The 13,318-nt window shown below is 43.6% G+C and overlaps 1 protein-coding gene and 1 pseudogene across 1 annotated transcript in view; both read right to left on the bottom strand.

Moving 5' to 3' along the window:
* Window positions 1-13,318, bottom strand: part of BLTP3A (bridge-like lipid transfer protein family member 3A) — an 86,494-nt gene that overhangs the window by 30,796 nt on the left and 42,380 nt on the right. The window contains exons 2-6 of the mRNA XM_075555502.1: window positions 12,441-12,603; window positions 12,317-12,355; window positions 11,611-11,702; window positions 838-1,027; window positions 391-531 (exon numbers count right to left, since the gene is read on the bottom strand). Coding sequence (XP_075411617.1) covers window positions 391-531; window positions 838-1,027; window positions 11,611-11,702; window positions 12,317-12,355; window positions 12,441-12,603 — 625 coding nt within the window. The remainder of the gene's footprint in view (window positions 1-390; window positions 532-837; window positions 1,028-11,610; window positions 11,703-12,316; window positions 12,356-12,440; window positions 12,604-13,318) is intronic.
* LOC142453897 (U2 spliceosomal RNA) lies at window positions 10,956-11,055 on the bottom strand (annotated as a pseudogene).

Genomic DNA, 13,318 nt, shown 5'->3' with positions numbered 1-13,318 from the left:
AGATCCTTGTGATCTGTTCCCCATTTCTACCCCGCCTTCCCTCCACCCTCCCAGTATCGCCACTCTCACCACTGGTCCTGAGGGGTTTATCTGTACTGGCTTCCCTGTGTTTCCAGTTCCTATCTGTACCAGTGAACATGCTCTGGTCTAGCCAGATTTGTAAGGTACAACCGGGTTCATGATAAAGGAGGGGGTGGTGGTGTTGGCGGGGAACTAGAGGAAAGCTGTATGTTTCATCGTTGCTCCACTGCAGCCTGACTGGCAGCCCTGACCTTTCAATGACCATTCCAGAAGTCACTAACAAGTTTTAAAATCAGGCAGTCCCAAGTCCCAGGCTGTGTGCGAAAATAAAAAACTGGTCGTTTCCATGAGGTCAGAGGTCACACTCACTCTTCTCTTGAGGGCTATTTGGATCCTGCCTTGGTTGGTAATGAGCCTCAGCGGAGTGGTGACTGGGTCCTGATCACCGCTGTCTGTGGCATCGGCTTCAATTCTAAGAGTTTGCCAAGTTATTTCCTTAAATGTTAAAACCTGCAAGGAAACGACAGGAATATCCCTTAATGCTGTGGATGACATTACCCTAGAAGCAGGAAGCTCACGGCCAAAAGACTGGCAAAGCCAAGACTCAGTTGGGATCTCAGCACAGGAGGCACAGGACCAAAGACCCTTAACAGAGGAAGTGATGGAGTCGCCTCCACTGGGCAGGGGGATTCTGAGTGCCTAGGAATGCGGGAGCACTCAAGAAAATGCCCCGACTGGCAGAAATAGCCTTGAAGAAGTTAGTCCTACTTTGAAACCCTTCCTCCTTCTCCCCCACCCCACTGCCAGGCCCCTCACCTCTCCACGGTGGGGGTCAGTGATTCGCGTGAGGCGGAGGTCACTCTGCTGCCAGCCGGGGTTGACGCTGTAGCCCTGGAGCTGCCACAACTCAAAAGAGGCGTGGAAGGCCTTGGAGTGAATCTTGATGGTGATGGAATTAACGACGATGAACATCCCCTCGACCACCTTCTCGGCAAAGCCGTACTCACTGAAACAGAGGGCGCGCAAGGTCAGGAGCCAGGAAGACGCGGTGCAACGGTGATGCCGACCGAAGGCGTTCTTCAGTTTCCCCACTTTCTCTATGTTAGTAAAGAAATGTAATTTGTCTTCCTCGTTCTCTGTTTTAAGAGATTTTTAAAATTCAGGTAGCTGCCCAAATATCGTATGCACCCTCTGAAAAGGCAGAGAACAGTAAGCGTCGTCACCTGGCTTGTGTTGGCTTCGGGGAGAAAGAGGTAGCACGGACTCCGTGGTCTATAAAGACTCTAAGACCCTTTGTTAAAAGAGCCCTGGTGGCACAGTGGGTTATGTGTTGGGCTCCTAACTGCAAGGTTAGCAATTCGAGACCACCAGCCACTCGGTGGGACACAAAGATGAGACTGTCTACACCTGTAAAGATTTAGTCTTGGTCACGGACAAGGGCAGTTCTGGTCCTGTCCTTCAGGACCGCTAGGAGTTTGGATTGACTTGATGGCAGTGAAGTGAGCTTGTTTTTAGTAGATTCTTTTCATAATGTGTAAAAAAAATTTGTAATGAAGGATGTGGTATCCTTAGTGATAAGAATTCCCTTTTTAGTTGTTTGATTTTCTAAGGATGAAACAGGTGAAAGGTTTTAAAATGAACACGTGTTTTCATGTTGGAACATAACCATATTTAAATGTCACTTTTATTACATTACATAGCTTAAGGTTAACTCAAAAGAAAAAACCTGAATATGTGCTGAAATACCGCCAAATTTATGATACTCAAAATCAAGTTTTACCTGATGATATATTGCCAAAATACCCCATCAGAACAGCCTTTTTTAACTATATTAATGCTCTCACTGTCTTTTCCATATATCACGTACATTTCCAGTTTCTTATGAAATAAAGCCCTAAAGATTTTTCTCCAAAAATAGATAAAATGGCACATGGCTTTGGGTCAATCTGCTGCACAAGACCTCCTTCAAGTGTTGAAAAGCAAAGATGTTCCTTTAAGGACTAAGGCGCAAATGACCCGAGCCATGGTATTTTCAGTGGTCTTGTGTGCATGTGAAAGTTGGACCCTGAAAATGGGAGAAAGAAGAACTGATGCATTTGAATGACGGGGCCGGCAAAGAATGTTGGAAGTATGCTGGACTGCCAAAAGGAATAATAAATCTGTCTTGAGCAAGGTGCAGCCAGATGCTCTCTGGAACCACAGATTGTAAGATCTGCCTCATGTAACAAGAAAGACCAGTCCCTGGCGAAGGACATCATCCGTGCTGGATACAGCAGAGAGGCCGTGGGAAGGAGGCGGCCCTGGACAGGATGGACTGGGGGTCTGTCACAATGGCGCAATCCTAACAACAGCTGTGAGGGTGGCACAAGGACTGGGCAACGTTTTGTCCTGTTGTACACGGGTCACTCTCAGTGAGCTCCCACTCGACAGGACCTAACAAAACAGCACAGTCAAACCTGAGAAAGTCAGAATCCGTGTAAGGGAGAAGCTTGTTAGAGAACACAAATATTTACACTGACAGAGTGAACAAAGCAGTTCCAGCTCTCAGTTTCACTGCACACATGTCTGTGTGTGTAATGTGCAAATATAGGAATGTATACGAGAGGTACTCCCCCCCAAACCAAAACAGACAGCTTTCATAGTATGCATTTTTCCTCTTAGGCAAGGCAAACAACAAGCAGCTCACTCTGAGGTAGTGCACCCAGTGGCATTGCCTGGGAAGGTTCTCTGGTCACAGTAAATTTTTTTGGAAAAACAGTTTCACTCAAACCTTGTTTTTTGTGATGGCCAATTTTTTAAAAATCATTTTATTGGGGTGCTCATACAACTCTTATCACAATCCATACATCCATCCATTGTGAAAGCACTTTTGTATATTTGTTTCCCTCATAATTCTCAAACATTTGCTTTCTATTTGATCCCTTGATATCAGCTCCTCATTTTTCTTCTCCCTCCCTGCTCCCTCCTCCCCCATGAACCCTTGATAATTTATAAGTTATTATTATTTTGGTGATGGCCAATTTAAGAGAACAGCATGTGGCTGTGAAGTTGTGTTTCCTGCTGAAAGAAATGCCACGGAAACTGTGATGTTGAACACAGCTTACAAGGACAGTGCTTTGGGAAAAACTCAAGTGTACGAGTGTTTTTCTTGTTTCAAAAAAGGTGAAATGTCAATTGATGACAAACCTCATTCTGGACATCTGTCAACTTCCCAAACAACTACAAAAATGTCGACTGTCTCGTAGTGAGTTCGACCAGGTCAGATGTTTATCAAGCTTTCTAGTCAGAGGTTCTGAAAAGATTGGGTAACAGTGTGAGACACAAAAGGCTTCATTTGTGGCAGACGGGCTGGTTTTGCCACCAGATATACTTGTTCACGCAGCCATCTCAGTGTGCCAGCTTTGGGCAAAAAACAGCATGCCTCTCCTGCCCCACACACCTGACCTCACTCCCTGCAACTTCTTTCTGTTTCTGCGAGTGCAGAGGGACACGGAAGGACAGCCATGTGCCCACACAGAAGAGGTGAAGGGAAAGTAAGGGCGGTGCCATCAGCCATCCAAACACATGAGTGGAAAATGTTTCCAAGAAGGGAATCGCAGATCTGACAAATGTGCTGTGTGATTGAGAGCACTGTGAAGGTGACAAGGTTGTTTTGTAAAACAATTTAAATACATCTATCTGAAAAAAATCTGGTATTTAGGTTACCCCCTTGGGCTCCCCAAAACATCCATTCAGCCAATGTCCAGCCACATAGATCTGTCATCTGTCAACCCCTGTAGAGTCCACTATGTTAAAAGTGCAAGGTGCAGCAAAACACTATTAATATTATTGTATCATTATGTTAAAGATGTTTTAGTGCATCTAAGTGTTTACAGTTCTTTACACCTAGAAAGTTACTTTGATACAGTATATACAAACCTATTTAACTGTTCCAATTTATATACAAATTTACAGACTTAGAAACAGAACTTGTTCCCAATCCAGGGACTGCCTATACATAATAGAGTATTCATGAGTCACAGAAGTGACTACATACAAACGTGTACATATGCTCATTAAGGGAGAGTACAATACTAATAGCAGTGTTCTTTTTTGCTACAGTTTTCAAATTTGCCTGCAGAAAATTTCATTGTGTGGTACAAAATTCAATGGGTTCTGAACACGTCAGAGTCAACCACCGTGGTCATGATGTACAATAACTGCACATACTGAACAGCCAGAAACTGGAAAGAGATCAAATACCCACCGAGAGTAGGAATGAGGGAAACTCTCCATGGAGACTGAATGAACTGTAACTACACAAGTCAGCCACAACTCGGAGGAGTCCCACCAACATGATGTTAAATAGCTAGCCACGAGTGACCACATCCAAAGGAGCTTCAAAAAGCTATTCGAGATTAGATTTAGATAACATGTAAAGACAGACAAAACTAACTCATGCTGTTTGAAATCAGGTTAACACTTATTCCTGGGGGTGGGGAGAGACTCGAGGAATACAAAGCAGGCTCCTGGCATTCTCGAAGGAATCTTTCCTGATAAGTGTAGAAAACAACTGAGCTATAAACTTATTTGTGCTCATCAACGCTACATGATTTTTAAAAACCTGCTGAAATATACTGGGAAAAATGTAAAGTCTGACAAACATGTCCTCTGTCGACACAGTTTGGGAAGCCCTAGAGGCACAGTCCACTAAGACTGAGCGGGCTAACCGCAAGGTCGGCAAGTCAAACCCAGCAGCTGTTCCTCGGGAGAAAGATGAGGCTGTCTGCTCCCATAAAGATCCCCGTTCTTGGAACCCTAGAGAGTAGTTCTACTGTCAACAAAAACAAAACCACCATCTAGCTCAGAAGCAACAAAGCCCACATGCGATCACGAGGTGCCGAAGGGATCGGGTATAAGGCATCATCCAAAAAAAAAAAAAGTTACCATAGTGAATGAAGGGGGACGTGCAGAGACCCAAAGCCCATTTGTGGGCCACTGGAGATCCCTCACAGAGGGGTCTAGGGGAGGAAATGAGTCAGTCAGGGTACGAGGTAGTACCAATGAAGAATACAGCTTTCCCCCAGATCCTGGATGCTTCCTCCCCCCAATTACCATGATCCGAATTCTACCTTGCAGGACTTGATGGGGCAGAGATTGTACACTGGTGCATATGGGAGCTGGAGGCACAGGGAATCCAGGGCGGATGATACCTTCAAGACCAGGGGTGTGAGGGGCGATACTGGGAGAGTGGAGGGTGAGTGGGTTGGAAAGGGGGAACCGATTACAAGGATCTACATGTGACCTCCTCCCTGGGGGACAGACAACAGAAAAGGGGGTGAAGAGAGACACTGGATAGGGCAAGATATGACAAAATAATAATTTATAAATTATCAAGGGCTCATGAGGGAGGGGGGAGCGGGGAGGGGCAAAAAAAAGAGGACCTGATGCAAAGGGCTTAAGTGGAGAGCAAATGCTTTAAGAATGATGAAGGCAAAGAATGTGCAGATGTGCTTTATACAACTGATGTATGTATATGTATGGATTGTGATAAGAGTTGTATGAGCCCCTAATAAAATGTTTAAACAAAACCAAAACCCAAAAACCCACACCCCAGGGCTCCAGCGGGCCAGCAGCAGAGGGCGGGCGAGAGTGAGTGGTGTGCAAGCCGGGACACCATGTGTTGTCGGGTCTGATTCCAGCCCTCTATGAATCAAGGCTCTGAGACCATGGCAGACTTGGGTCCCCCTGGATTCTAGCTAAGCCTGCTTATCTGTGAGACGCAGTGCACACATCCACTAGACCGGCTCCCTGAATGCAAGGGGCTGGAGACTTGAGGAAAAGCCGTGGAAGGCACCATTGAAGGGTCATTAATACATCCTACAGTGATTGTCCATTCATTTCCGATACTTAGAGCAGCAAACAAAGCAGTGCACCTGTACACACTGAGGAAATGAAGACAAGAAATTGTCATATGGATGGAAATTATTTCCAACCTTTCCCCAAATAACAATATTCCAGAGGCTTGGAAAAAATATGGATTATCAGCAAATGGCACTTCAATTCTCATTGTTTGCATTGAAGAAGGTGAAAAAGCAGTAAACCGAGAAAACCTGTCACATCCCCAGCTGAAGGTTATCAGGTTTCTCTGTAAAGCCCTCCAGAAATAGCAAGTATTACATTAGTCTGCAAGACAGAAGAGTTGTCCTCAAAAGAAGAGAGCATTGGGACATTATTAGATTATATCGTTTGTAGAATGTCAACAGAAGATGTTTTATGAAATGTCAGAAATACAAAAAGTTCAGCATTTATTTTTTAAAGCTGATTTTTCTTTCCTGATTATAAAATATGTGTGGCAGCTTCAAAATGTATAAAAAATATAATTTAAAAGAGATAAGGATTTTTTAAAGCCTTTTCCTATGTTTGAGGAAACATTTTAAAACCAAATAGTATAAAGGGAATAAAAATTTTTTTAAATGCCCCTAGTCTTAGCCTTTTTAATATTTTAAAAGAGAAACTACTTTTACTATTACTTATATTGTTTTCAAGTGTTATAATTCCATTAAAATAGATTTCATTTTTATATAATGGGGGGGGGGGATACATCCAGTGGGTTATGCACCAGACTGCTAGACTGCTAGCCACAAAATCAGTAGTTCGAAATCACCAGCCACTACAAGGGAGAAAAAATGAGGCTTTCTACTCCTGCAAAGTCTCACAGGGTCAGAACCCCACAAGGACCATTCTACTCAGTTGTATAAGGTCAGAACCGACTCAAAGGCGATGAATATGAAAAGGACCAGAAAAGCGATCAGACGTCACCTAGGGCTGCAGCACAGCCGGGGAGAGAGGGCTACTAAGTACAGGCTGCTTTTGGAAGTCATGATTGCACGATCCGGGACGCATACTGGATCAACAGTGAACAGTGAACTTTAAATAGATGAGTTTATGGCATGTACATTTATCTCGGTCAAGGAGTTTAAAGAAACGTGCTGACAAAATCTTAAATGACTTACGAACAAGGTCAGTCGCTGCTGCACAGCTAAAAACAAAACCTGACAACAGATCCAAATGCCCATCGACGGAGAAGTGGTTTAAATAAACTACAGTGAACTCATAAAACACATGTAAGAGTACTCTGCAACTATCGTACGCACACACCAAAGGGTCGTCTCTATGTATTTCTACAGTGTTATGCACAATATACTTTACACTGCTTTTATGTGGGATAAATGGTTTTGAGAGGGGAATTTTTATCTAAAAATGCAGGGATGGCACAAATATACATACAAAAAATACTGTATCTTATTTCATAGTTAGTCTTTACTTTGTAAATATGTAATTTATATAGTTCAGAACAAATTTTAATGATTTAAAATAAAAACAAGTTTAAAAACCTAAAATGGCTTAAAAATAGTAAGTCTATTTTTTTAAGCTATGAAACACTGAAACAAATAAAATTTTCTGCATTTCAACCTATTTCAAGTGAATTCAAACGACAGTATTATGACCACATGCCTTATGGAGCTACGTCATGCAGTAAAACACACACATACACGCACACACGCCTACCGGATCCAGGGGTCTGCTTGACAGTCTAACAATGGTCTGTGGATAAGAACTGAACAGCCTTACTGCAAAACTCTACATAGGTTATGTGAGTTAGAATCAACTTAATGGCAGCAGGTTTGGTTTTAAGTATCAAAACAGTAAATCATTAACATTATTGTTAGGAACAAAAATTCCGTATGATTAAAAAAAGAGATCAAAATACTAAATAAAACAACTCAAAATCCTATTTTCTTTCATCTGAATTGAGAAAGATCGTTATTAAATTTGTGTCCTAAGAAATACTTTATCTTAGCACTGAACACTGAAAAGGCTTCAAAACGATGACAACGTAATGCACACAATTTTGCCCTGACTGTTGTAGACTCTAAATTTTATTTCCAACTAAGCGGAACCAGGACTCCTTAGAGAAATGTTTAATTCCAAGTCTGCAGTAAGGGCACATTACAAAGGAGCCGGAAACATCTTGTTCTGTCTGAATGCAAGAAAGATTACTGGATCTTTTCCAAAGGACATGGGAATCTTCTTGAAAGGCCCTCACTCCCAGACCAAAAATCCTATCAATGTGAATGAGAGGAGTGTGGAGTGAAGGCCCAAAGTCCATCTGTAGACCATTGGACAGCCCCTTACAGAAGGGTTACGAGGAAGACATGAGCCAGTCAGGGTGCAGTATCGCACCGATGAAACATACAACTTTCCTCTAGTTCTTTAATGCCCCCCCCACTATAATGAACCCAATTCTACCTTACAAATCTATAACAGAGCATGTACACGGGTCCAGGACACATAAACCCCTCTGGACCAATAATTATAGTAGTGATACCAGGAGGCTAAAGGGAAGGTGGGGGGAGAAAGGGGGAAGTGATCAGAATGACCTACATATAACCCCGTCCCAGGGGACAGAAACAGAAAGGTAGGTGAAGGGAGAACAGCGGTCAGTGTAAGACATGAAAAAAAAAAAAACCCAATAATTTATCAATTCTGAAGGGTTCTCATGAGGGAGGCAGAGGGGAGGGCAGGAAGTGAGCTGATACCAAGGGCTCAAGTAGAAAGAAAATGGTTTGAAAATGATGATGGCAACATATGTACAAATGTGTCTGATACAATGGATGGATGTGTGAATTGTGCTAAGAGCTATAAGAGCCCCCAATAAAATGATTTTAAAAAGAAAGAAATGGCTCTCCCTGACTCACAGGGACAGTTCTACCCATAGGGTCCCTCTGAGTCAGCACTGACAGGGTGGCAGTGGACGTGATGCCCAGAGGGATGGCTGATTATGTTCCCAGCATACAATGACAGTGATGGCTCCAAGGCAAACCAGAGACATGTATAAACCAGAGCTGTATGAATGGATTTGGGGCTTGCCCTTAAGTCTAGCCCCATCTAAGAACAATTAATTCTTACAGCATAGCCCTGCTTGATGCCCACCCTCATGAGGAGATCACTGAAGATAGGGGTGCTATAGCAAAGTATGGTGAAAAAACTAGATGGGGCCCTGCTATCAGAAAGAACAGCATCTGGGATCTTAAAGGCTTGTTTTCAAATAAGCAGCCATCTAAGTAAGGTATTAACCAAGCCCACATGAAAGTCCACAAACACATCAGCCTGTGTGATTCGAAGATTAGATCCAAATCTAATTGGATCCAAAGATCTAATCCAAATCTTAAGGAGGGAAGGGCATCAGAGTAGTGTGACCTCTGACCACATGGAAACGTCCAGTTCTTCTGTATCCTACAGGGTCATGAGTTAGAATCAATTCGATGGCAGTGACTTTTTCTTTCTGGTGTGGGAGACTGAGCTATAGACACAGACTATAAACTGGATATTACAAAGCCAAAACACAGCTGGAGAGGAGTGGAAAATAAAGAAAACTTAAAAGACATAGATTAGATATCAAAGGTGTGAGGGCAATTTAGTGTGCCAAAAATATACGGCTTCCTAGCAATTTTCACAAATATTTTGAAGATCTGAACTTCTCTTCTTTAAATTATGTAGTAAACATTTCTGAACATATGTTAATACATAGACATCAATGGATAATTCATGCCAAATGTTTCAGTGGTGAGCTTGACTGGAACATTTCAATTTTAATAAAAGAGTCTGAACTCGGACAGACTCGTTTTGGATTTCGGAACATTTCGATCTCTGTTGCACCACTCACACCAGTCTGTCGATTCCGACTCACAGCGACCCCTTAAGGACAGACAGCGTGCACTTGTCCTGTGGGTTCCTGAGGCTGCAATTCTTTTTTTTGAGAACAGCCCCGTCTTTTTCTTGCAGAGCAGCTGGTGGGCTCGAATAGCAGTCACACATAACCCACCCGGCCATCGGGGCTCCTCAGCTCCTGTGCAGTCACTTTTATTTCTGCCTCCTTCTGAAGACAGCAAATTGGAACTGGCCGGTATTCAGTTCCTACTAAGGTGAAATGATACTTAGGGGAAACTCCAAGTTCATGTAATCTGCACTGCTCACGTATCACACATTCAAAAGACACTGTGAAGCATAACTTCCTTTAAATATTTATTATAACTCAAAAAAAAATATTTATTATAACTCAATTACTTTAAATAAATCCAGGATACACTTCCTCTATCTCAGGCTAGATACTTTTCTTTTGGGCAAACAGAGTGAAGGCTACTACACGGCACAGGTTCCATTTCTCAAAAACTAGAGCTGGGAAAACTGTACCGTTTTTGGAATCAGCAGGTCAAATATACCCACCAAGGAGTCTAACATGTGAGTCACCAAAATGTGTCATGGCTACGACATCTTCACCAGAGGATATAATGCATTTCCCAAGACATTGCGGTCAAACCTGGCAACGTTTATTAAGTACTCTTACCAATGGAAGGAAGGAAGGAAGAAGGGAAGAGATCAATGTGATCGATTCTTTTAAATGACGCCTTGTAACCAATACAACCAGTCAACATATGAAATGTAAGGAATTCTTTAAAAACTTACCATATGTACCATATATACTCATGCTGAAAAACTGGGGTTCGGTTTATACACGGTCAGTGGTACCCCAGCAAGGTGTAACATCTCGCGGGTGACTGCCGTTCCTCCACCGTTCATTGAAAGCCCCGCTGACACAGCAGGGCTTTGAATGTTTGTTTACTCACATCTAACCAATCAGAGCCGTCCTATGACGTAGATGGCTCCAATTCGCAGAAGCACCCGTGGTGGCAGCTGAACTGGTAAGGGTGTGTCTGTGGCTGCGCTCCGTCTCTCCCCTCTGGTCTCTGTGTTAATTCACATCCTGCATTTCCCACCCTAGGCTTATACTCGAGACAGTCAGTTTTTCTGGTTTCCCAGGTAATAATTAGGTACCTCAGCTTGTACTCAGGTCGGCTTATATTCGAGTATATACAGTATCTAGTTTCTACAAAGAATAACTGGTGTGCATTCATACATATATACAGGGTATGTGTGTGTGTATACATGAAGGTACTACACTTGATCTTAGCCAAAAGGCCGAGAAGTGATATATGTGAAGGTATATATGTGGTTTTTAATGTTGAAAAGAGAATTGTTTAAATTCAAATGTCTTAAAAGTCTTAATCAAATACAATGTATCCAATTCCTTCTATCTACACTATACAGCAAAAAATATTTGTAAGACAAATTGAATGTGATATTATGTTAGGTGATATTCTGTGATTCTCATTAGTTCTATCGAGTACAACAGTATGTGTGTGTGTGTGTGTGTGTGCGCGCGCGCGCGCTACGTCCTTATCTGTTAAAGAAAGAGAAGTGTTTACAGGTGAAACTCATAATGTCAGCCATGTGTGCGTTCATGCCGCCACACACGAAGCAGCAGGGGCAGATGGAAAAAGAACAGCAAAATGTTGATAATGACTGAAGCTGCATTTGGAGCCTATGAGGCCCATGGCATTAGTTGCTCTACTTCAGTGTATGTTTCAAAACTTCCCTCACACAAAGTGTTTGTTTCTGAAGTTAAAACACAATTTTAATTAAAAACAAATCAAACTGAATTAAATGCGAATATGGTGGATATATCAAGAGTTGAAAGCAACTGACCTCTGCCCTGAGGCAAGGGCAATGGGAGACTGCCCATTGGGGGGCCGAGGCTCCTCACAGGTCTTCATCTCCACCTCCACCTTATCCAGACACTGAAATAAAAAGAGGACTGAAAAGCGGAGTATCTACACAAAATCCCACATGGCAGCCAAAGGCAACAGACAGCAGTCCGTCTCATTCATCTAGGTAGGTGCAGGGCCCCCATAGCCATGGCAGACAGTCAATGTCAGTCGAAGGAAGGATTGAACAAACAGAAATGCAAGAAGAGGCCTCATCGTTCTCCCTCCATTCCCATTAGCAGCAGAGTCACGGGAAGCACAAGCATCACTGCACCACAGAAGGGCAGAGCCCAAACCCAAGGTGCAAGGCTACTGCGCTGCCAGGCTCCGGGGTAAAATCTGAAGGACTCTCAGGTGGCACGCATTCAATAATCAACATGAACTCTGCTGATAATGGATTCCAAAGGAGAACGGGTCAATCTGAGCACCTGGGCCATAAAATTCATTAAAAATTTGTTTAGCTCTCAGGAGCCCTGGGCATAAGATCATGCCAACCCTCTCTCAGGACGCTCAAGAGTCAAACAGAAGCACACCGCACTCCTGAAGGGATAGCATGTCCGAACTCCTCTCCCTATCTCCTCTCAGATCTTTTAGAGTCTGTCCCAGCCATCCCCACTTGATTACTAGGAATCAAGAAAAGGCATTACCAAGCAAATCGGATGTGTCTTCAGCTTTGTCCACTGGATCTGAAAGAAGAAAGCAAAGACTCAGGGCCATGGGAGGCAAGCCTGCTCACTGAAGGAAGCAGCAGCCCCTGAGCCCCACTCTCACCCTGATGGAGGCCCTGTTACAGTAGACCCGCGTGATGGCCAACCAGGTGGGCAGCTCCAGCACATTCTGTAGAACCTCTTCATCCAGCTCCAGATTGGTCAGCTGACCCTCCCCTTTCAGCGTGCTCAAGTTGATTTTGTCCGGGGACAGATTCTTCGTGAACCTGGAGAGAGTGATAAGAAGCTATTATTTCCACGGGAACCTGCTAAGTGGAGATTGTCAGGCATTGACACATGTGAATGTAGAGCGAAGGGGAAGTTAAAGGACAATTACTGACGGAGAGCCTACTGTCCCCGCGCCATGTACAGCAGTAGGTACACCCAGCACCCTCCTATGATCGCGTCATTATCCTACTCCAGAACATGTGGTGGGGATGGGAAAGTAGCCATCTAAGATCTCCACATAAAGAGAGAGAGCAAGGAGAGAACCAAATAAGCACACAGAAAGCCTGGATCCATTTAAAACAAAGCGAGAGGCTAAAGCAGTCTCCTAAATGCGCTGTGAGCGGCTGTGTAGAACAAACAAACGTGCAACAGAGCACCTCAAACCAGACAGCAGGTTGTCGATGAAAAAGGAAGGGGTCATTCTATGAATGACAGACAGACCCTGCAAAGCCCCTCCTCACGGTCATCAATTCCGACTCCTAACTACCCCATGGGGCAGGGTAGAACTGGCCCTGTGGGATTTCCAAGAGTAACTCCTCAGGGTTGTAGACTCATCGCTCTCTCAAGGAGCGACTGGTGGAGTTGAACTGCTGACCTCGAGGATAGCAGCCCAACACATAGCCAACACGTCACCAAGGCTCCTCACAAAGGGGTGCTAGGAAGGCCTAAAGAAATGGGAGCCGTCTAATCCCATAAACTCACAAAACTGACCTC

The sequence above is a fragment of the Tenrec ecaudatus genome, chromosome 7 (genome assembly GCF_050624435.1).
Source record: "Tenrec ecaudatus isolate mTenEca1 chromosome 7, mTenEca1.hap1, whole genome shotgun sequence".
Lineage (NCBI taxonomy): Eukaryota > Metazoa > Chordata > Mammalia > Afrosoricida > Tenrecidae > Tenrec > Tenrec ecaudatus.
Note: the sequence above shows the minus strand (reverse complement) of the source record. Positions and strands in the feature narration are given on the sequence as shown.